The 25,581-nt window shown below is 38.1% G+C and overlaps 2 protein-coding genes across 3 annotated transcripts in view; both read left to right on the top strand.

The window, feature by feature from the left end:
- LOC105476823 (heat shock transcription factor 5) overlaps positions 1–6,195 on the top strand; it is a 60,430-nt gene extending 54,235 nt beyond the window's left edge. For both annotated transcript variants that reach the window (XM_071082867.1, XM_011733048.3), the window contains exon 6: positions 3,927–6,195. In XM_071082867.1, the coding sequence (XP_070938968.1) occupies positions 3,927–3,997 (71 nt within the window). In that variant the 3' untranslated portion in view covers positions 3,998–6,195. The remainder of the gene's footprint in view (positions 1–3,926) is intronic.
- Positions 6,196–10,526: 4,331 nt separating this feature from the next.
- LOC105476821 (ring finger protein 43) overlaps positions 10,527–25,581 on the top strand; it is a 73,540-nt gene continuing 58,485 nt past the window's right edge. The window contains exon 1 of the mRNA XM_071082871.1: positions 10,527–12,281. Coding sequence (XP_070938972.1) covers positions 12,030–12,281 — 252 coding nt within the window. The 5' untranslated portion in view covers positions 10,527–12,029. The remainder of the gene's footprint in view (positions 12,282–25,581) is intronic.

The following is a 25,581-nucleotide window of genomic DNA, read 5'->3' on the forward strand; positions in this document are numbered from 1 at the left end:
TTAGTGTTTTCTACCATCATATGGCCTGTCCTTTAGGGAGCTGGTATGTCTCTATAGGTTTAGAAAATGATCATAGTTAGGTGTTATTCTTTTTGGTCAGCTTTCAAAAATCCTGATGCCTGGGTTACATTCCACACCAATTAAATTAAAATGTCTGAGGGTGGGGGGCCCCAAGCATCAGTATTTTTTAAAAAGTCCCAGGTAATTCCAGTATGCAGCAAGGTTTGGAAACCATTGGCTTTACTAATTGGCCAAATGGCTTAGAGGCTCTTCCTCCTAGTTATCTACTCACTACCCAGGATTAATTAGATGACCTTAACCCAATGCATTTAGCTACCTGAAAAAGAGATGTTATGTAAATGTATTACTGTTATCATTATTATCATTATTATTTAAACTTCAGAGAAGCCATTTTGTGGTAAAATGTGCATAACATAAAAGTTACCATTTTAACCTTTTTTTTTTTTTTTTTTTTTTGAGACAGGGTCTCGCTCTGTCACCCAGGCTGGAGTGCAGTGGCCGGATCTCAGCTCACTGCAAGCTCCGCCTCCCGGGTTCACGCCATTCTCCTGCCTCAGCCTCCCGAGTAGCTGGGACTACAGGCGCCCGCCACCTCGCCCGGCTAGTTTTTTGTATTTTTTTGTAGAGACGGGGTTTCACCGGGTTAGCCAGGATGGTCTCGATCTCCTGACCTTGTGATCCACCCGTCTCAGCCTCCCAAAGTGCTGGGATTACAGGCTTGAGCCACCGCGCCCGGCCTTAACCTTTTTTTTTTTTTTTGAGATGGGGTCTTACTATGTTGCCCAGGCTGGAGTGCAGTGGCTATTCACAGAAGCAATCATAGCACACTGCAGTCTCAAATTCCTGGGCTCAAGTAATTCTCCTGCTTCAGCCTCCCAAGTAGCTAGGACTACAGGTGTGCATCACCATACCTGGCTCATTGTAACTTTTTGTTTGGGGGGTGGAGTTTCACTCTTGTTGTCCAGGCTGGAGTGTAATGGTGCAATCTCGTCTCACTGCAACCTCCACCTCCCAGATTCAAGCGATTCTTCAGTTCTCCTGCCTCAGCCTCCTGAGTAGCTGGGATTACAGGCATGTGCCACTACACCCAGCTAATTTTGTATTTTTAGTAGAGACAGGGTTTCACCATGTTGGTCAGGCTGGTCTTGAACTCCTGACCTCAGGTGATCCATCTGCCTCAGCCTCCCAAAATGCTGGGATTATAGGCGTGAGCCACCGCACCTGGCCTCATTGTAACCATTTTTAAGTGTACAGTCCAGTGGCATGAAATACATTCACATTTGTGCAACCATCACTACCATTCATCTACAGAACTCCTTTCATCTTCCCAAACTGAAACTCCATACCTATTAAACAACAGCCCCTGGCACCTACCATTCTATTTTTTGTCTCTGAATTTGACTATTCCAGCTACCTCATATACCTGGAATCATATAGCATTTTGTCTTTTTGCGATTAGTTTATTTCATTTATCCTAATACCTATTGTTGTAGCATGTACTAGAATTTCTTCCCTGTTTGTTTGTTTGTTTGTTTGTTTGTTTGTTTGAGACAGGGTTTTGCTCTGTCATCCACACTGGAGTGCAGTGGTGCCATCATAGCTTACTGCAGCCTCGAATTCCCGGGTTCAAGCAATCCTCCTGCCTCAGCCTTCTGAGTGAGTAGCTGGAGCTACAGGCATGTGCCACCACTCCTGGCTTTCTTCCTCTTTTTTTTTTTTTTTTTTTTTTTTTGAGATGGAGTCTCACTCTGTCGCCCAGGCTGGAGCGCAGTGGCGCCATCTCGGCTCACTGCAACCTCCACCTCCCGGGTTCAAGCGATTCTCCTGCCTCAGCCTCCTGGGTGGCTGGGACTACAGGCACGTGCCACCATACCCGGCTAATTTTTTGTATTTTTAGTAGAGATGGGATTTCACTGTATTAGCCAGGATGGTCTCAATCTCCTGACCTTGTGATCTGCCCACCTCGGCCTCCCAAGTGCTGGGATTACAGGCGTGAGCCACCACTCCTAGCCCCGCTTTATTCCTTTTTAAGGCTAAATAACATTCCATTATATGTGTATACCACATTTTGTTTATCCCTTCATCTGTTGATTTCTTCTCCCTTTTGCCTATTGTGAAAAATACTGCTGATTATACTACTATGATCATGGATGTATGAGAAACTCATTTTAAGTGATAAACTGATAAACTCTCCTTCCACAAAATGCTTATGTGGCTAAATTACTTGCTCTATATGGCTAGATTATAGTTCACCAGATGAGTAAGCACCTGCCCCTGGTGACTAGTCTATCTTTTACAAAATATGGCAAAAATTAGGTACTATTTCAAATACTTTCCAGATTTTCTACCAAGTAGTAATAGAATTCCATTTTATTTGAATCAGCTATCCTGCTCGGGCTGTGGATCAATCCTGTAGAGGCTGTGTTCCAAAAATGTAGTGACAAAAGTCTTTGTATGTTGAGAATGAAATAAAGGGTTTGTGCTGTATACTTTAACTCACAAATGCTAAGGCAAAGTTGTAAGCTTCAAAACCAACCTAAAAATACTCCCTGGGCTGGGCACAGTGGCTCACGCCTCTAATCCTAGCACTTTGGGAGGCCAAGGCAGGCAGATCACGAGATCAGGAGTTTGAGACCAGCCTGACCAACATAGTGAAACCCTGTCTCTACTAAAAATACAAAAAATTAGCCAGGTATGGTGGTGTGCGCCTGTCATCCCAGCTACTTGGGAGGCTGAGGCAGGAGAATCGCCTGAACCCAGGAGGTGGAGGTTGCTGTGAGCTGAGATCGCGCCACTGCACTCCAACCCGGGTGACAGTGCGAGACTCTGTCTCAAAAAAAAAAAAAAAAAAAAATCTCCCTGCATGTTGCTGTAAAAATTGTAAGCTCATTAGGTTGAAGCTAGAAGCCACGTTAAGATCCTTTTATTGCTGCCTGTGTTCCTCTGATAGACATTTTAGCTCAACTTCTACACATGATCTTAGCTTTTTTGTATTACAGAACCTAATACCTAATTCGCATTTTTACTTCTTTCATTCTTAATGAACCACTGTGTGAGGATATGCTTTCTTTTTTATGGACAGTTGAGCTAGGTGTTTTTATAAGAATTCAGCTGTGTTAGTCAATAAGTGGGAATTTTACAGAGTCAATCAACTTGGGAAAAATGGTGATTACTTATTTTAACATTGTTTTTCCTGAGGCATTGCCTTTTCATGTTCCCACAACCCACCCACCTACTCTTACAGCATGAAGAAAATGAATTTTTATTTGTATGTGTATATTCACTTTGATCCCTTTGACACTTTTCCTTACTTTTTCACTTATAATAAAAGGCAATTGAAGGCCAGGCACCATGGCTCACACCTGTAATTCCAGCACTTTAGGAGGCCAAGGTGGGTGGGTCCTGAGGTCAGGAGTTCGAGACCAGCTTGGCCAACATGGTGAAACCCCGTCTCTACTAAAAATATAAAAATTAGCCATGCGTGGTAGTGCATGCCTGTAATCCTAGCTACTTGGGAGGCTGAGGCAGGATAATCACTTGAACCCAGGAGGCAGAGGTTGCAGTGAGCCGAGATTGTGCCACCATACTCCAGCCTAGACAACAAGAGCAAAAGTCCGTCAAAAAAAAAAAAAAAAAAGAAGGCAACTGAGATGAAAAGAGTCTTGGCCATACTGCTGAAAAGGAGAGGTACTAAAATTTGTTGGTCTCTTTGGGTTAACAACTAGGCTGCATCAGTATGCTTTAGAGTTATAGGAATACCCCAAAATTGAGAATCCGATGGGACTATATAATTTTAGAGCCAGTTCTACAGGTGAGACATAGACAACTTGTTCTGCTTTTCTGAAAACTTGTCTATAGAACTCTACAGAGAGGCTAAGAGGGAGTAAACAATCCTTTCTTTCTAGATCTTCATCTGCTGGTGGACGTGGCCTGCAAGCAGGAGCACTTTCCAAAGGAGGAAGAATTAAAAGAGTGAGGCATGGATGACAAATGTGACATTGTGCACTAGCTGTAGCTGGAGGCAGACTAGCCTTGCACGTGACAAAATGTTGGGATTTTTTCAGTTCTGTTAAGGAAAAAAAGTATTTTTTGTTTCGTTAATTGAGAATTTTGTTAATTGAGAATTGGGAATTTGCTATGTACTACAGCGGTTCAGTTCACATTATCTGCCTTGACAAACTACCGAACATCTAGCAGCCATGTTTTTTGGCTGCCCAGATCCCTTTTAAATGAAAAGTTCTGACCTTCTGTTATAGTCAAGGAGCATCTAAAAACTGCTCCATCTATGGTACTAGAGAATAATCTGTGTGTGTGCTGATTTGTCGTCTTGCCACTCAAACTGTAGTCAGCACAACTTTAGTGGGGAATTCAGTCTCTCTGATTCAAGTCACAGTGTGATCCTTTTAGAGGAGATCGTGTGAGAAACAAAGGCATGTGAGGTCACCAACATCACAGGTCTAAATGCATCAGGAATTCCAGGGAAGAAACTCTGGAGAAGAGCTAATTTTCTAAGTGATTAACCAGGAAATTCTCTTACTTCCTAACCTAGCATTCTGTTTTAAGAGCAAGGCATCCGGACTTGGACCATCTATCACACTTAACACTCCCTGATTCTTTTATATTAATGGAAGCATTCTTCTATTTTTGTATCTTTCTTTCATTTTAATGATATATTATCATAAATGGTAAAAAGGTTTTATTAATATATCACTTACTTAAATGTCTTTAAAGAAAGTATTTAACTTGTTTTATATAATTGTATTTATAAATGCTGATAGATTTAAAGGTTTTAAAGTTTTATATTTTTATTATTGCAGGATAGAAGGATAAAGGATGCATGTGTAGTATTTTTATTTTGAAGGGAAAATGTACAATGTGTGAACAAAAACATTAAGAGATTTAATACACTATTTTCTTATTTTAGATTTTTACATTCAATAAGTATAAATTCTCATCTATATAAGGTATTGTGTGCAAATGTGGGGAAAACTGATTAGTAGTCATTTAGCAGAAGCTATGCCTCTGATTTTTAAAAAATGGTTTCGATCTAGTTTAAGCTTCTGAGAGAATTTTGGATAGTGGGATAGATGGTAACATTTTTTTCTTATCCCTGTTATAGGATTCTAGATTTGTGCAGTAGGATTGTGGGACTTTGTTTTAGGAGAGAAGGATGTCTTGGATGTCCAGTTTCTGTGGTTGATCCCTTACTTTCTTACCCAGTGACAGCAAGAAACTTTCTGATTTAAAGTCTTTCGATTGACCAGAACTTTCTTATTGGATTCTGCTTCAGTTCTCCTATTAAGCACTGCAGAAACAAAAGGAAAGCCTAGGAATGTGAAACTAATTAAAAAGGCACTTGGTGATATGACATAGTACTATGCTAGCCACTGTGGATGTGACAGTTCATTTCTTATACTGCACTGTGCCTTCCCAATGATGTCAAACCCTAGAAATATTACAGAGATCTACTTTTCTGGAAAAGGGTGAGCTCTGTGTTGATCTGCAGTGACTCTGTTTAGATATTAAAGTAGATTCTGAAAAGCGACCTGTGTGGTCCATCTGATTAGACTAGATAATGTCTATGTGATGGGCATTTATTTATCTTTATTAGCAAGGTTTAAAAGAGCAAATTATCAAGACACCTGTATCTTTTGGCCAGACTATATAATATTTTGTCAGAGTATGTGAAGAGGAGACCCAATTTCCAAATGAAGGAACTTTGCTTTTTCTCTGTCATGTTGAAGAGCTAATATACTGTGTAGATGATATTTTCCCCTAAATATGGCTTTCTTAGCTTTATATATGTTGAGATAGTATCTTTTGAGGAACACATGTCAAGCAGGAACCTTGGCATAGATTTGGTTTCAGTTGTTTTAAGGCTTAATTAATGAAATGCCTTATTCAGCTTTCCAAACATTTTTATATATGAATACAGCAGACCAAGGAGCTGGATCTCCTGCTATCCTTACATGCCTTGTATCTATCAACTAAAGCTGTCATTAATGACTTGGGCAAAATGGCAAGAGGTATAATAAAATCTTCCTGTGAATTAGCCAGTAGGGTCTGACACAGCTAGTCAACTAACAAGGTTCCTGACTAGTACCTCAGTATTTCAGTACCTTAAGCACTGATAAATTTCACTCAGTCAACAATAAAGTGAGTGTTCCAACTAGACTTGTTGTCTTGCCTGTTCTTACTGTTTGATTGGTGATTAATAGAAAACTCAGTCATTATGACAGTTAATAGCATAATTCAAATGAGATTGTACTTTGTTTTTCAAATAATCTGAATTTTAAAAGTTTTTTTTTTTTTCCATTTAAATAGCAATGGAATTGTTTAAATGCCATTAAGGATAAGGACAATTCTTAGACATGTTTTACAGAAACCTACATTTTTGGAAAAGGATGAATGATCTTTAATAAATTTAATCAATCCAGAGGTGAAAGTAGACCCTGAAGGATGATCTGTCTCATGTATAAGATTAGCTAGTAGATGTCATTGAGACTTAGGCATTTCATTACAATAGTGATGGCATCTTTATGACATGTCTAGGAAAATGTTGTAGTATATCAAACCCAGAGGGTAACTCCAAAACTTTGAAGCTGAAGAGTAATTGCTCTTGCAATTCTGGTGACTTAAAACAGTGAACTAAACTACATAGAACTGTTTGGTTTGATTCTGAGTTTCTCCAGGTCTCCAGGTTCATGATGCATATCATCATCATTTCCAAATCTCAGAGTTTCCTCAAGAGAGGGCAACCACATTTGTATCTGTCTTCTTTCTGTCAATTAAGTGTGTGTATTAATTACTAGGGCTAGGTCTCTTCATTCCTTTGCACATTTTAAGCAGGAATAGATGAGGCAAAGCCCATTTGTAGGTTATTTTTTTGGTTTAGTTTAACTTTAAAGGTATTTTTGCATATATCATGTATAACAATGTATATGTTGCATTATTTATGCTATACAATTACATGGCATACACAGAATAAAATCATAAACCATGACAGATTTCAAAAAATTATCTCCAGCAGAATTAGAACTCTTCCTATCTTTTAGGAAAGGAGCCACAAAGGGTTTATATAGTTGGCCTTCCATATCAGTGGGTTCCACATCCATGGTTTCAGTTAACCTCAGATTGAAAAAGTTTGGGAAAAAAGATTCCAAAAGTTCCGAAAAGCAAAACTTGAATATGCCACAGGCCATACACTTTAAATCCATGAGAATTAAGGAATGTATAAGCATTGTTTTAGGTATTACAAGTAATCCAGAGATGATTTAAAGTATACAGGAGGATGTGCATAGGTAACATGCAAATACTAAGCCATTTTAATAAAGGCCATGAGCATCCTTGGATTTTGGTACTCACTGGGTACTAGAACCAGTCTTCCATGGATACCAAGGGATTACTGTAGTACCTGCATTCTATTCCTTTTTTTTTTTTTTTTTTTTTGAGGCAAAGTCTTGCTCTGTCGCCCAGACTGGAGTGCAGTGGCACCATCTCAGCTCATTGCAACCTCCACCTCCCAGGTTCAAGAGAATCTCCCACCTCAGCATCCCAAGTAGCTGGGATTATAGGGGCATGCCACTGATGCCTGGCTAATTTTTTGTATTTTTAGTAGAGATGGGGTTTCGTCATGTTGGCCAGGCTGGTCTTGAACTCTCAAGTGATTCACCCACCTCGGCCTCCCAAAGTACTGGGATTACAGGCGTGAGCCACCATGCCCAGCCAGCTGTACCTGCATTATATTCTTAAAGTCCAAACAAGACAGAAAAAGTGCTACATTAAGAATTTATTTTAGGCCTGGCATGGTGGGTCATGCCTGTAATCCCAGCACTTTAGGAGGCCTAGATGGGAGGATTGCTAGGGCCCTGGAGTTCAAGTTCAACCTGGGCAACATAGGGAGACTCCATCCCTACAAAAACGTTCGTTTTATTTTATTTTATTTTATTTTATTTTATTTATTTATTTATTTATTGAGATGGAGTTTCGCTCTTGTTGCCCAGGCTGGAGTGCAATGGCACAATCTCAGCTCACCGCAACCTCTACCTCCCAGGTTCAAGCAATTCTCCTGCCTCAGCTTCCCAAGTAACTGGAATTACAGGCATGCGCCACCATGCCAGGCTAATTTTTTTTTTATTTTTCGGGTTTCTCCATGTTGGTCAGGCTGGTCTCAAATTCCCGACCTCAGGTGATCCCCAAACTCGGCCTCCCAAAGTGCTGGGATTATAGGCGTGAGTCACCATTCCTGGCCCAACAAAAATTTTTTTAAAATTTGCAGGGTGTTGGCTGGGCATGGTGGCTCACGCCTGTAATTCCAGCACTTTGGGAGGCTGAAGTGAGTGGATCACAAGGTCAGGAGATCGAGACCATCCTGGCTAACACGGTGAAACACCGTCTCTACTAAAAATACAAAAAATCAGCTGGGCGTGGTGGCAGGCGCCTGCAGTCGCAGCTACTTGGGAGGCTGAGGCAGGAGAATGGTGTGAACCCGGGAGGCGGAGCTTGCAGTGAGCCAAGATAGCGCTACTGCACTCCAGCCTGGGCAAAAGAGCAAGACTCTGTCTCAAAAAAAAAAAAAAAAAAAAGAAAAAGTTTGCAGGGTGTGGTGGCACGCACCTGTGGTCCCAGCTACTCTGGAGGCTGAGGTGGGAAGCCATGAAGGTCAAGGCTGCAGTGAGCCATGATGGCACAACTGTGCTCCAGCGTGGGTGACATAAGACCCTGTTTCAAACAACAAAAATAAACAAAAAAATTATTTTCAAATTTGTCTTTGATCTAGGTTAGTTATTAGGTCTGAAATTCTGACACTACTCTCATAAACCTTATCTACAGGGAAAACAATGTTGAAGGTCAGTAGACTACTCATCCTTTTTGCTTTCAGAGGCATTATGTCATTTAATCTTTACAACAGACCTATCGTAATTATTATCATCGGCATTTTACAGATGATCAGAGATTCATTTGTACATGAGGTAAGAAACATGTAAAATTTACTACCATAACCATTTTTAAGTGTACAGTTCACTAGATTTAACTATATCCACATTGTTGTTCATTTGTATAATTTTGAAAGTTTATGGCAGCAGTTCAGAAATAAAATGTCTCACCACGTCAAATATAATCTGGTAATTTGAAACTTCAAATGTTATAAATGTATTAGAAACTGTTGTATTATTTCTAGTGGCAAGGTAGTAATAAGGATTGTAGTTCATGAATGTGGTAATTAGCCACAAATTCATTTTCTTTTTGCCTATGCTTTTCTCATTAATCATATTTTACCCTTTTGCTTGTATTTATGACATGGACTTATTTGGAGTCTTACATTGAAGGCATAGGTCTGATCCATAGTATTATTTCACCTCTCAAAGATTGAAAAGAAAGTAACAGTTGGATTCCAGACCTCTGATATGACCCTGATTTGAAAGTTCCATATAGGCACAGTTTAGACAGAGCTACTGAATTTAAATTAGTAAGAGCTGAAGAAAAGCTAAGCATAAAATGGACAGAGCCCTTCCCAGGGTAGCAGACATAAGTAGCAGTAAATCAGTAAGTACTAAAGCACAGGATCACTTCATTCTGGCTTTCTGCCATTTATAGACACTCAAACTTGGAATGAGCAGAAATCCTTTTGAATTTATATTTGCAAAACCTTGTGTCCATTCTTTTCTGGATTACCTTTATTTTTTTCTGTTTATTTCCTCATACCATCATCTATGCTCTGTTGGGTGCAGAGTCTGCTTAGATATGTTTGAGTGGCCGTGATTTGCATGTGGTAGCTTGCGTACCCAGAGAGAGGTACTGGGGATCAAATTGGATGCAGTTTAGCTGTGGCTCAATAGAGGGAGTAGAGGAGCTGAGGGAGGGGAGAGAGCAAAAGAACGTGTCTGGTTAAGTAAGTGTTATGTGTGCGCACCAGGAGGAGGGGGGCAGGGTGGGGGGTGGTTGCCTCTAGCAGCTCCACCCTCACTTTGTCAGCAGGTAGAGAGCGTGATTGCTGTCCCAGGGGAGGGAGTCAGAGCTAGAACACCAATTATAAACCACAGGCTTCCTGCTCTAGGGAGTTGATCCAGAATTGTCTTTCTGAAAGGAAGCACTCGAATCCTTCCGAACTTTCCAAGTCCATCCATGATTCAGAGATACTGCCTTCTCTCTCTGGGATTTTCTGTGTTTCTGATAGTGAATTGTTGATGTATTTGCTACTTTGCTCCTTTTCTCTTTCAAGACTTGGTCATTTTATATGCTGTTTGGAGAAAAAAAGAACTTTTATTAGAAAGGAGGTTTCAGAAATGATTTTGGATTTTCTGTAAGTGTTTAATCTAGTTCTTGGGGACAGCATCTCTCATCTTGGAGTAAATTTCTGCCTTTGACCTGCATGGATTATTTTTTCAGGCTGCGGAATTTCTCGGCACCTACCTGTAGTATGGGGCACTTTGTTTGGTTGCAGAGTAAGAAGGTGGAAGAATGAGCTGTACTTGGTTAAGCAGTTGAAACCTTTTTTGAGCAGGATCTGTAAAAGCATAATTGAATTTGTTTCACCCCCGTGGATTCCAGTGGGCCCGACAGCACAACAGGTTTGCAGATTTCTTTTGAAATTCTTTTTTTTCTCCCCTCCCTCTGCCTCAGCAAAAGAAACGAATCTATATAACAGGTTCATGTTGTTCAATTGCTTGGCTTTTCAGCACTTGTTCTGAAGACTTTATAATATTTTTAAACTTGACCTTGGAACACAGAGGGCTTTGTGGGTGAAGTGTATTTCTATTTACTTAAGGGTGCACATTTTAAAAATCTTATTCTGTGTTTGTACAAAGACCCAAATTTTCATAGTGCCTGGAAATAGCACAGATTTATTCTACTCAAGCTTATTTGTATTTTTTCAGGGTATTCTACCTAGAGCCTGTGGTTAATCGCCTCCCTGCTCTCCCTACCTTTTATTCCCCACCCCCTCAAGGAAAACATGTTAGGAATAGTCCTTTGTTTTTCTTATGAACCTAGAAAATTACAGATCATAAAATCTGGATATTAAAGTAGTTTCCAAAAGCATCTCATGGGAAATCAAAGTGCTCGGCATTTCCGAGCTGGAGAATAAAATCAAGAATCCTTAAGAGAGAAAAGAAAACGGAGATAGAAATATGAATTTTAACTGGAAAAATAATTGGAAAGCTAACCTTTTCAAATACTCTAATTATGAAAGTTGGAAAAGGTTGTGATGCCCAGGATTATCCTGTAATGTGTGAAGATACATAAATTAGCACCTAATTTATAGGCAAATTTTGGTAAAACATAAAAAATTATGGTATGTCTAAGTTCATGAAAAGTATGTAAATGCAGTGGGCCTAGAACCCTGGCTACACTGAAATACAGTTTAATGTGGAAATTTTTCTAATACATGTTGTAGCATCTTTGGACATCAACGTGTGGCCTGAAATTTTTATTGTTCCCTCTTCTCCTCCATTAAAAAAAAAAAAAATCTCCTTGTGGTTTTTAGTCATTTACCATTGACACATATTATGGCTTAAAAAGGGCCATCTCTTCCTTTTCTGAGCTGGAGTTCTTCACTCTCACCTTTGATGCATGGCCGTAGCTGTTTACTTTGCCTTGTTTTGTTCATGAACATTGGGTTTAGTGCCTGGCAACTTGATGCATATGGAAGAGCAATGCCAAGTGATCTGACATAATACAAATTCACGATGTGACATTCAATCACAAGCAAAGTTGGAAATTCCAAAGAAAAGTGGTGAGATCTTTACTAGTCACAGTGAAGATGGGAGAAAATGACATACCTGCCGCAGATGTGGGCTGAAAATATCCTCTTCTCTGCCCAATCAGGAATGCCACCTGCTCTTGGGAATAAACTTTAGAGAAAGGAAGGGCCAAAACTACGACTTGGCTTTCTGAAACTGAAGCATAAATGTTCTTTTCCTCCATTTGTCTGGATCTGAGAACCTGCATTTGGTATTAGCTAGTGGAAGCAGTATGTATGGTTGAAGTGCATTGCTGCAGCTGGTAGCATGAGTGGTGGCCACCAGCTGCAGCTGGCTGCCCTCTGGCCCTGGCTGCTGATGGCTACCCTGCAGGCGGGCTTTGGACGCACAGGACTGGTGCTGGCAGCAGCGGTGGAGTCTGAAAGATCAGCAGAACAGAAAGCTATTATCAGAGTGATCCCCTTGAAAATGGACCCCACAGGAAAACTGAATCTCACTTTGGAAGGTGTGTTTGCTGGTGTTGCTGAAATAACTCCAGCAGAAGGAAAATTAATGCAGGCAAGTATAACTTTATTATATTTCACTTTCCATCTGTTTGAAGTATGCCTTTCTTCTTTTGTCTCCCAAATGAAATACCATACATGGGCTTCTACTGCTTAGCTTTCTATTTCATAGAAAGAGTAGATACTGCCTTATTGGCATTCTAAAGCAAATTCTTATTTTATACTCTGGAAGAAATACATAAATCCTATGTTTTAGAAGATTATCTGCTTATTTTTAACTGGTATTGCATAACTACTTAGATACACATAATACCTTTTTTTAAGTGATATATTCTGGGCTCTAATTTTTGATAGATGAAGTATATGAGCTTGTATTTAATTGAAGTGAGGATTGTACTTTACATCCTGTTTAAATTGAAGTAAGCACTAAGAAGGTTGATTTTAATGGTCAGCAGCACCTGAAATTCTGGAATGCCCTTGGAGCATATTTGATTACTGTGTCACTTTTAAAATTCAGTCAAGCTTGAATGCTATGGCTGGCGTTACACCACGTGTGGCACCCTATTGCTAAGCCCAAAATGGAGAGGATTGGATTACAAAATGGACACAAGGTGTAAACCTGCCTCCTGATCACTTTGGCCTCATCCACACATAATTTTATCATTTTCAAGAATTTAAATTTAACATATTTTTTACTGATCTGCCAAGTTTTTCAGACACAGATTCTTAGGCTTTCAGGCTGTGAATGTTGCCTGTAACTCATTCATACATGAAATGACTGGGGCCATAGCATTTCATAGACCAATTGCTCATTCCCCATAGTAAAGACAGAACCTAGAGGGCTGTACCTTTTTAATGGTCTTTCCACTGTCTTACTCCATAAAATGATGTTGCTTATTGATTGAAATTTATCATATAAAAGAACAATTCTTGCTGTAGCTACTGGACACAGGTTAAAATATTCTTAAATGTGATCCATCTTAGCATCCAAACTCAAATTTTAATTTTGTGATATGAACAGACTATGAACAGAACCAATTTATTGTATGAATTTTAATTTTTGTCTACTTAGAGAAGATAGGAAAATTTAACAAATTATAGAACTTATTCCCAAACATGTATTCTTTAATATATGGTTTAGTGTTTATTCATTATCACTTCTTAGGCAATATTTTGAAGCTGGGATAAATGAAGTAGAAGGAGAATTAGGTGAAAATGGAAGGCTTTGCTATTTAGAAAAATAGGAAAGAAGAGTATATCTGGAAAAATGGCATAAGATTTTTTTGAGTAAGATAACTTGGACTCTAAAATGGAATTAGGAATACTTAAAAGCTAAAATCATAAATCATCTTGAATACTACAGCAATTGGAAAGGAAACTTCCTTCCTGGCCTTGCCTAGTTAATACCCTAAAGCATGAATTGTGTGCTCCATTTTAGTTTTTACCATAAGTAATTTTACTAGTCATATTTTGGTATCACTGAAGTTTTTGAGAGCCATACGTGCCTTATTGATATCCTGTGATAGCATGTTCAGTGGGCTAATTATGTGGTCCATAAAATGTATTCTTTTAAGTTCTAATCTTATTATCATAAAGCTCTACATAAAGTTTGTGTTTTCATAAAGGAAAAAGTAAACAAACAGCACCAGTTGGCATTCTCTTTGCCATTCATTATTTTATCAATCTTTATCATATCTTCTCTTATTCTATCCTTTTTCTCACTCTGGCAAATCTTACCAATCTTTTTTGTTTTTTAAACTATTAACTTTGATCCTATCATTATACATTAAGTATTGTTTTTACTTTGTGAAGAGGGAATTTCATCATACCTTAGCAAAGACTTTCAGGCTTTACAGTGGATAGTTTTATGTCACTGGCAATTTTTTAGTCTTCACCTTTCTGTCCACATATGCTTCTTTTAGGTCTTTAAGCTTTTTCACTAGCTTAGTATTAATTTCTGGATACTTTCCATATTGGTTTTGGTTTATTGTCTGTTAATCAATTTTTAATCTACAACAGTTATTAAAGTTTCTCAGTAGCTTCTTATGAGAAACTTTATTTTTAAAAAACAAGCTTCTGAATTATATATATGGTTTTCTTTATCCATTTTTTTGATTAATTCTTTCAAAGAACTCTAGTGTGTTAGGGACACATGGTTTACACTTCTGGAATCCATGCTGTTTGTTCCTTATCAGATTACACTGCAACTCAGGTTTACTGAACTGTGGTTAGCCAAGCCTTCCATTTAACTGAAGTTCTGTTTATATCTTCTAGAGATGTGCTTTGCTGTACTTTAACGTTCTTAGTGGAGAGCTGTACCCTGGTGTCACAAATCTAAAAGGAGTCTTCTCTTTGGTTTTGAGGAATTCTGGATAATTCTGTGAATCCTTCTACCTACGAATTATTCTAGTTGCCTGTTAAGATTAGTTGTCTCCAAAGATTGCAGTCAAATCTTTTTAAACTTGAGTATGCTATGTGCCAAAAAATGTACAGTTATGAGAACAGCGATTTAAAAAAAAATGTTGTTATTTCTGGAATTCTCAGATAATTTCTGAAAAGCAGACATTTCTTTACATTTTGCTCAATTAATTCAGCATATAGACAATTTCATAAGGACCAAACTAACTGAATTTTCATTTGTATTATGATTTTAATTTTTCTTAGATAAAAGGAGACCCCTCCTTGACAATGTGCCCCCAATTTGTTAAATAGTAAAATAGATCGTAGAATTGCCTCTAAAAGAATTTTGTCTCAACTTTGTCTGATGGCTGTATGTACAAGGGCATTGAAAGTCAAGTTTTGATGATTTTTGTTCTAATTCTTATCCCTCACTGTTTGTGTTTAGGTTTTTCCTTGCCAATAGTAATGATCTATTTTACAAGGTATGTTCAAAATTATAAATTGTAATATTCTTCTAAAAGCGCTAGAATAAAGTCAAAATAGAAGAGGAAGTGTTTTGCCTTTGCCCTTGTATTTCTCAAGTCCTCTCTTTTCGATTCAGAACATCTCATTCCAAATTTTATTTCTATTTTGCCAAGTTGTCTGTATTTTGACCAAGTTCTTACTTCATTCCAACTCTTTGTCTTTGTCTTTAAATTGTCTAATTCTTAGGTTTCCCCTACATTTGCCAAAATATTTGTCTCTTCCTCTTCCACTCTTTTATTTTTCTTTTGTTTTCCACTGAATTTGTACATTTAGGATTACCTTCCACTGCTATTCTGGATCCGTATTTTAATAACCATCAAAAATCCAGGTCAAGGAAACTTTTCAGATCTCCTAATTACCTGGCGGTGACTGATAAAAAGGACTAAATGATAGTGATTACTTCTTACTGTTTTTATTCACATTGGAATATATTCTTTCTCTCCTGTTTTATACCATTATAGAAGGAAAAGTGTTGGAGCTGATTCATTGTCTAATTTCCACTTTTCTGGTTTGGTTACCTCTTATCAATGTTTGTTTCTATTATTTCAAGGAATATTATTGCCACCACTTCTAAAAATGATTACAGTCATATTTTATTTCTCAATCCTGTTTATTATTTATAAATATTATTTCAAGGGACAACTCAAAATTATTCTTTCTTCTCAGAGCAAAAGAGTAAGAGGATCTTAGTGTAGCACAAGAGATGTCACCAATTCTCTAACTATCACACTCTTCCTGCTCAGCTGGTTGTCCTGGATTTTCTTAGACTCCAGGATAAAGTTATGATCAAGATTAAAATGTATTCCCCTGAGGCTTCAGACCTACCATGGGAGCAGCGGTAGTTTAGCACGTGGCCAGTAGCAGTGAACACTTCCTGGAGAAATTCCCCTTTGCACAATGTCTCTGCTTGCCTCTTAATTTTACCTGTTAGTCAGCACATAGTTATCCCATCCTTGCATTTTTACATTATTTGTAGGCAGGGCCTGAAACTTTAAGTTTTTGGCCAAAGCTAGAGAGACAGTCCTATGTTGCAAACTATAGTTGGCAAAGTATCTAAACTGTGACTTGGAGGACTTGACTTTTAGTTCCACACACAGAGGAATATGCTGCCACTATAAATATTAATAGTTGTGTGATTTGGGACAAAATAGTTTTTACCTTTCTAGGCTTCAGATTTCCAGTCTGTGAAATTGAGGAATTAAAATATAATACTGCCAAACTTCTGCTATGCACTTTACATGTATTAGCACATTGAATTCTCATAATAATTTCATGAGAGAAGAAATTCAGTACCTTTATTTTTTACATTTTACAGATAAGCAAACTGAGGATTAAAATGTTAATATCTGTCAAAGTATTAACTATTATTATCTAATAAGTGGTGTTGCTGGAACTTGAACTGCAGAGCCCATGCTTTACCAGCTCTAAAATACTGTATATGTAAGAATGCCACAGATGAAGAGAACATCAATCTAGAGTTTGTATAAAAAATTTATTTCCAGAGTAGAAAGGAATGAAAATGATGAGTACTATTATCTGAGATTGATGCAGAATGCATCATATCCTGCTACCTTCTAATAATCTCTGTATTTCTTCTATTTCTCTCATTTTGTGTTTCATTTGCAAAGATATCAGTAAATCACAATGTCTGTTTACTCAGTATCTCCCTTATAATGTAACATATTTTGTCATCTTTCTCTTCATTTTAAAAGTCTAGGTTAAGTTATCTAATATAGGAACCTGAAATAATAAACATTGAAATAGCATGCATTTAACTGACATTGCTCAAGTTAGAGTTCCTTCCATGCAGAAATTTTAAAATAGAAATTTTGTGATTTTGTTTGATGCCAGCCTTTAAAAGAAGTATAGAGTAGATATTCAAAGTATGGTCAACTCTGTTATTTATGTAAATGAAGGTGCAGAAAATCCAATTAATTAGTAATTGACTTTGGAATGTAGTCAAGAGTATACCATCAGACACAGTTCCTCTGTGCTCACAAACATTCTTAGGTGCTTGCCTCCTATGATCCCAGCTCAGAGCCTTCCTGACATGGCTTTCGAGTCTTCTATTCTAGACTTGGCTTTGTTGTTAGAAGCCTGGCACCCAGGAAAGAGAAAGAAGCTGCAGAATATTTTAAATGATAATTTTTAATAAGTTCTCATCAAACAGATTTGTATATATAACAGTTCTGTACTTCAACAAAAATTTGTATCCAACAAAAATTTGTAAGTTCGGGCCGGGCGCGGTGGCTCAAGCCTGTAATCCCAGCACTTTGGGAGGCCGAGACGGGCAGATCACGAGGTCAGGAGATCGAGACCATCCTGGCTAACACGGTGAAACCCCGTCTCTACTAAAAAATACAAAAAACTAGCCAGGCGAGGTGGCGGGCACCTGTAGTCCCAGCTACTTGGGAGGCTGAGGCAGGAGAATGGCGTAAACCCAGGAGGCGGAGCTTGCAGTGAGCTGAGATCGCGCCGCTGCACTCCAGCCTGGGCGACAGAGCGAGACTCCGTCTCAAAAAAAAAAAAAAAAAATTGTAAGTTCAGCTTCATACATATCTGGTTAATAGGAGGCAGTGAATGAAGTATGTCCCTGGCTATTGCTCCCATCAGGCTATTTAGTGTTCATTTGGCAGACTCTTGGTTGGCAGGGGGTAGGGGGCGGGGGGAGGGGGTAGGTATTTCCTTAGGTTTTGTATTATAGTAAAGTGTGTATGTAAATATGTGTGTGTATTATAATTATCCCAAAACTAGCCATAATTTACCTTACTTTTTTTGTTTCTTTGTTTTTTGAGATAGGGTCTTGTTCTGTCTTCCAGGCTGGAGTGCAGTGACGCAGACACAGCTCACCGCAGCCTCGATCTCCTGGGATCAAGCGATCTGCCCACCTCAGCACCACAAGTAGCTGGGACCACAAGCACGGAGCACTATGCCCAGCTAATTTTTAAATTTTTTGTAGAGACAGGGTTTTGCCATGTTGTCTGCATTATTGAAGGTATTCCCGGACCAGGTGTGGTGGCTCACGCCTGTAATCCCAGCACCGTGAGAGGCTAAGGTGGGAGGATCACTTGAGCCCAGGATTTCAAGACCAGCCTGGGCAACATAGTGAGACCCTGTCTAAGAAACAAGGTATTCCTGGAGGTCATGGTTTTGCTTGTTTGTTTTTGTTTTATTAAAAAGCCTTTACATTTTGTTAATTGGAAAGAGTTTTTTGGATTTTTTAAATGTTTTTTTCCCTTTTATCACTTTCAAATTGCTAATTACAGTAGATTTTTAAAAATGTTATAAATGAGTAATATCCTGTTAGGAACCAGAATCGGTAGCAGGGTATTGTTAGAGAAGACTGTGAGAATGATATTCCATTAAATTTATGTAGAAATTTTCTTCCAAGAAGCTTAAAATGATTCACCATACCTGGAGCCAGGTAAGAACAGGTGCTATTAACTCCATTTTACAGAAAAGGAAATATACTGGGAAAGAGAAAGAAAGTAAATCATCTAAGAACAAAGTTGCACAGAGACTGAGCCAGTCTGGTTTGCAGGAGATAGGAGAGTAATCAACTTTTAAGGAATCTGAAGATGTGGATTTCTCAGAGGTCAGTTCTACTGAGTGGAAATCCTAAAGGCCTTTTCCTATTTACCCGAGGACTCCTATTCTCCTTTCCTGCTGTATTTTTCTTTACAAAATTATTGATGTGGCATGCTATAATGTTTTAGTTTTGTAGTTGTCTCTCTCCCCACAGTAGAATATGAGTTCTGTGAAAGCAAGGATTTTTGTCTCCTTTGTTCAAAGCTGTATACTTAGCATCTAAGTATACTTAGTCCTTGGACATGGTGGGTACTCAGTAAATATTTATTAATGAATATAAGGAATATTGTAGTACCAAGTAACTCTGATGGCTGGGAGATCACTCTAGAATAAAACATGCTTGTCACATTTTTAAAGTATTCACATTTTTAAAGTATGTTATAAGGTAGATTATTTTGAGTGTGTGTGGTTTGATATAGCAGGCTATGTTCCTTTACTCTTCTGACTTCTTGTTAGTTCAAAAATCATAAATGTGGCTGTAATCGATATGTTTAAGGTGCTCCTTTACACAGGATTTTAGAATTTTTTCTTTAGTTCGATAGCTTAAACCTTGCTGTTTAGGATATTCTGGTTTTCCAAGAAAGATTATTCAGGTCCTGATTTTAAACCTTTGATTTTAAGATATTAGCGTGCATCCCAAGGACCTTACCTTCTTAGTACTTAAATTTGTGATTACCAATTCTGGTTTTTAGATACCCTAAAGCAGTTTTTAATCTTGTCTGTGTGTGCCACAGGCCCTTTTGAGAATGTGATAATCATTATTGACCATAGGCACAAAATACACACAAATACTTAACATACACAATTTTGCATAAAATCTCAGTGAGTTGAGAGAGTCTGTAAGACATATCTAGAGATCTAAGGACTCCAAAGAAGAGCAGCTATCCTAACATAATCCCAATTATTTCAAGAAATTAAACCAAATTCTCAAAACAAATTTACCTTCAGTTTACTTAATTTGAAAAGTACTTGTATATATTACTTGAAGTCAGACAAACAACAATATTATGATGCAGTTATAAGAAAGTGGCCTGACCTTAGGTGAAGGAACTCCAGAACTAAAAAATGATGTCTGACAAAGATCTTCTTATGTGTAATAAGTGAATTCTGCTCTCCAAATATGAAGTGGAACTGCATCAATTCAAGAAATGCTTACAATCCCTTCAGCATGGCAGTTCCACTGAAAGGCCCTTAAGAATAATAGATATTTTACTCACATGTTTTGAGATTAGTAGAACCATTGTGGCTTTGTGTGTCTATTTAGTTACTACATTCAGTAAAACTGAGGGTATAAAACAAACTGTAGCTTTTTGTTTTCTTCTCATGTCTTTAGTTTCCACTCTTTAAGCTCCATTGCTTTCCATAGGGCAGGGTTCTTTGGGCCCTTAAATTTCTATTTGCTCTAATGGAAAACTTTATATATTTTTTAAAGCCAAGATTTGTTGTTGCTTGCTTGTTTTGAATGACAGATAAGCTACTTTACATACCCTTTTTATCTGGGTTCTAAACTTTACAGTTCATAGATAAATTTTATTTTGTGCTATACTTTTTAATATATTGGAATCTGTGTTTAATTTACAAACTTGGAAACACCAGAGCAACCAAAATGATTTAAAAACCAAGGTTTTTAAAAAATTGTAAGCACAAAGACCTGGCACATTATTCCTCAAGATAAGAAGTTAGACTACAATATTTAGAAATTCTCATCTCTAGGCCAGCTGCAGTGGCTCACGCCTGTAATCCCAGCACTTTGGGAGGCTGGGGCAGGTGGATCACTTGAAGTCAGGAGTTTGAGACCAGCCTGGCCAACATGGTGAAACCCTGTCTCTGCCAAAAAATTAAAAAATTAGCTAAGTGTGATATTGCACGTCTGTAGTCCCAGCTACTCGGGAGGCTGAGGCAGGAGAATCTCTTGAATCTGGGAGGCAGAGGTTGCAGTGAGCCAAGATTGTGCCACTGCACTCCCACCTGGGTGACAGAATGAGACCCTGTCTCAAAAAAGAAAAAATAAAAAAATTCCGGTCTCTGAATCTAAAGCAGAGGCAGCATAACTATCTTCAAGACTCCTGTTTGTTGTTGTTGCTTTAAATCTAGAATACCCTGTCATGATGGAAACTGACTATAATACAACTATAATTTTAAATAGCACATTAAATTATTATGTACTTTTGTGCATGCTAGTATATCAAAAAGGTATTGTTGTACATACATAAATATATGACATTTGAGAAACACTGTTGGTATTTTACTTCTGTAGAATAATTTGGATGAGACTAAAGGCCTTATGTTTTAAGTCTACTTATTTTGCTATTTTCTAAAAATACAAAACAAAAAAATGTATAGATTTCTATTCGTTTTTTCCCCCCAAACCATTTTCTACAGTCTTATGTATTATCTACTCTAAAACAACGAAAAACATCTTTTATATGATCTGGGCTTTGTGTTCCCTTATTTTAATATCTTATACCTAGAATTATATTGATGATCTGACTTTAAAATTCTTGTGGTCAAGTTTCTTTAACTTTTGAAGGAGTATATTGGCCCTATATTGGAATTAAGTCCTATTCAGTTTTCCATTCCTAGAGTAAAATACAGTTTTGATGGAGGGGAGGGAAAAGTAGCAGAATATTCCATTTGTGAAATATAATCATCAAATTTCAAGCCAGAAAAAAACAGTCAGTCCAGTCTTCTCATTTTATATATGAAGAATTGAACTCAGATTAGTGCTTATCAAAGAATTCCAGTCTGTTGCTGTATCTTACTGGCCAATATTTTTAGCATTGTTTATTTATTTATTATAAACCTTTTGGGGTCACTGCAGGGAAATTAAAAAGCAGATGTCAGCAGAGATTTTCCCCTGAACATTCCATTAAGAAGATATAGACTGCCGCAGGGCCTCTTTCCTCTTTGATCCCTAGTCAACTACAAGGCATACTTTAAAACAAGTGAGCAGACAAAAAATACCTCACCGCAGTCTAGCAATACTTTTATGTGGTGCTGTGTCATTTATTCTGCCACAGAATCACTGCACATCAGGTGGTCTGTAGTCCTGGATCTTCGCAGAGCAATATCACGTCTTTAAAGTCTAGGCTGAGAATCTTACCAAGACTGGAAGATGTGCTGGATTCCCTAGATGCCTTATAATGTGGTTTTCCTATTTGTACCAAATTCTGTGACAGATACTATAGTAATTCAAAGAACAGCACCTTAGCCTAGTCCACCTGAGGAGAATCAACTTAAATAGCAGGAGGCATTATGTATTGAATGCCAGATGTAGTTGTAGGCATAAATGCATTAGAGTGCTGATTTATTTTCTCTTTCTTCCTTTCTTTTCTTTTCTTTTCTTTTCTCTTTCCTTTTCTCTTCTCTTCTCCTTTCCTTCCTTCCTTCCTTCCTTCCTTCCTTCCTTCCTTCCTTCCTTCCTTCCTTCCTTCCTTCCTTCCTTCCTTCCTTCCTTCCTTCCTTCTTGTCATTAGAGACAGAGTCTTTCCCTGTCACCTCTCTCTGTCACCCAGGCTGGAGTGCAGTAGTACCATCAGAGCTTACTATAACCTTGAACTCCTGGGCTCAAGCCATCCTCCCACTTCTGCCTCCCAAAGCTCTGGGATTACAGGCATGAGCTACCATTTCTGGCCTAGGGTGCTGATTTTCATTTTTTCAGGAGTCATTCAAGTGATTATGGTAATTCTGTCTCAGATTCCCTATGATTAAAGAAAAAACAAATGACAAAATATTAAATTTTAACCCAGGCAACTTCAAGTAGCTTAAAGTTAGAGAAAAAAGTACTACAACCCAGTCATACCTTCTAACCTTTTACTGTTATCAGTTAATTACAGGTTGTTATATTCCTATGTGTATAATACTCATCTTTATAGCATTGTCTTTAGGAGTCTAGAATGATGAGACACCATGGCTTTTTTTTTAGGTTGCAATCTGACTTTCTACAATGTGCCAATCAGTCCCTGTTAAATTTTAGTTAAAACAGTAAATTTAGCTTTAAACAGAATTCAACATATTGGAAGTTTTGTTTGACTTTATCTCAACTAGCTTGATTTTAATTCTTTGCAAACTACATTCCATAAGGGAAGAAATAAATACTAAGACCCTTTATGTAGAAGGTGAAGAGTATTTGAATATCATCTCTATTTAACAAAAATTGTTTTCAGCACCTTTTTTTTATTATTGACTTTAGTCATAAATGTGTTATTCATGTTCCCTAAAATGTGTTGATTTTAGTATAATGTGAGGCGTATAGAGAACCATTTAAGAAGAATGTACCATCCACTATGACATTAGGTTATTTTACTCTAAAGTTAGTGAACTCTATGACACACATTAAACATTTAAAAATTATCATGAGTGAGTATTTGGGATTACTGGATTGCCCCCTTGGGGTGTATGAAAAGTCCGTAGGCACCTTATGATCATTTTAAGTAAAAGCAAGTCACTTAATCTTTCATCTGTTGGTGTAGGGTTGGGGGAGAACTAAATAATCTTTAAGATACTTTCCAGCTCTAAACTTTTAGAGTTTATGCTTATTCTAGAAATAGATTTCATATATTAAAGGGACATGTATCTTGCCTATTTAGTTCTTTTTCTTTGTCCTTAGTTGTTGGACATCAAAGACAAAATTTGTTTGGTAGGTGATATCTGACTAAATTAATGTCTTACAATAAATAGGTAGCAGAACTAAGCATGAGACTCAGTTGTACTCCCAGTCTTCTGGTCCTGTACTGTCTTTACATTCCAGTTAACGCGCACAAAAAAGGAGGCTTTCTCTGGAGTTTCATATTTTAAAATATCTGTAGTGGATTGAGGACCCTTATTGTAAATCCTTCGTTAAGGCTGTCCCAATGATCAGAGCACACTGACTTCAATCACTAACCTGCACCTAAGTGAATCTAACCTTTGGAAAAACCGGAAAGAGCCGGAGACAACCTAGAACCAGCCTGGACCATGAAAGTAAAAGGAGTAGGATGCTTCTGATCCTAAGTACTCTGTGAAGTGAATTGTTAGAGATAAGCTGAATAATTATACTAAAAATAAGATTTCAGAGCAGCTAGTGGGTGTTCACCCATGGGGCAAGGGGGATAGAGCTCTAGTATGTAAGCATCTGGAGGCAACTAGGAGGAGTGGAAATGGGGCCATCTGATTAGTAACTATGCCTTGTTATTAAACCGTGACTTTCTGCATTGTGTATTCCCAGAGTTGGAAAACTTCCGCTGGCAAAAAAAAAGAGAAGGGCCGCCGTGCTGTTGCTGAGGGCCATACAGTAGACACAAAAGCGCCTTCTTAGAGGCCTTCAGCAGAGGCAGCTTGTACAGGCAGGCCTGTTCCTCTCAAAGACTGGGAATCAGATTCTTTCCCCAGGGGGTTTCCAACTAGTTTGCACTTCAGAAAAACCTTTTCTTTCTCCTGCTGTTCACGCCCTGCAAAGAATTTTCTTCCAACCAAAGAAATTGTTTTATAATCAAAGATCCTTGTCCTTAGTTGTTGGACATCAAAGAAAGTTTGGAGGAGACTGGGGGATTATGTGAGTGCCTAGAATTTATTTTGAATGCAAACTTGCAACATTAGCAAGTCCCCCAAAGAATATACTCATCTCAGAGCTGGGAGAGAGCCTAATATAACTAAATCTTTATTCTTCCTTGGTTGGATGTGCCCTGGTAAGATACAAATGACTTGAATTGCCCTGTCTGGACTTGATTCATGTATGTTTGGTTCTTGAGGTACACACTTACCAGAAGAGGTCCCCCTAACTTATCTTCCCTTTTAAAACTGATATTTGGAAACATCAAACACTATTAATAAACTCAAAACAACAACCTTCCCCCTCTGCCCCCCACAAAAAAACTTTTTTAAACCAGTGTTTGACTCTTGGGAGTTTGGGGTTTCTCCCAGGACAGTTGATGGTATCACCAAATGTTGGGAGCCACATTCCCTGCATTCCCTACTGTCGCTGAGGTGTTGATGATGTCATTTTCTCCCACAAAGGAAAACCTTAGCACCCTGAGGGCCTGAACTCAGGTCTTGGCAGGTAAATCAAGGAAGAACTTACTTTTGGATTTCAACTGATTGAGTCAGGCATGAAGAGACACAACCACCACGTTAAGTATTAGCGTCACAGCCTCATCTCTGGGGCCTGAATAGACAATTTATCATTCCAAGAAAATTAAGACTATAACTTTAAGAAATTATCTTCTTGGGTAAGAACAACGATTCATTTAATATTTTGGTTCTTACACTTTGGGACATTTATAGGGCATTGTTCTCAGCGATTTTGGCTCCCTCTTAAATAACTTTCTTTGAATCCACAAATTTTCCAAGCCTTTCCGGAACCTGTTTGTAGATTATCTAGCTTTCCTTCCTCGAGCAGATTAACAACAACATAAACAAGAATTAGGGGAGAAAAAATGATGGATAGGGCAGATTTAGGCAGAATTATGCCTTGGGCAAAGTACATTCTTGTTATTTTATCTTGGTTCTGTGGTTATGAACTGAAGAGAGCATTTGCTCTAGAAGATTTCCAATCTCTTCCTATCCCTTCATCACAACCACAGAGTAGTGGTTGGAAATAGATTCCAGGAACACCAGAAACGCTCAGTATTTCCAGTGGTGACAGCTAACAGTGCCCTCACAGGGATCCTTTGAGCGTTCTTCCTCTGAGTCTTCTCGTGGTGTCCTTGTGGTCAGGAGACATATCAATAAATCACAAAGACTTGCCCTGGAGACAAACCTGGTAAAAATAATCAATTGTCTGTCTTTGCCACTAGAAACAATCCTTTTGTTTTTTCCTGGTTCTGAACAAACATGCTATAGTTTTTTAGAGAAAGACCATCTAT

Source organism: Macaca nemestrina, chromosome 17 (assembly GCF_043159975.1).
Source record: "Macaca nemestrina isolate mMacNem1 chromosome 17, mMacNem.hap1, whole genome shotgun sequence".
Taxonomy (NCBI): Eukaryota; Metazoa; Chordata; class Mammalia; order Primates; family Cercopithecidae; genus Macaca; species Macaca nemestrina.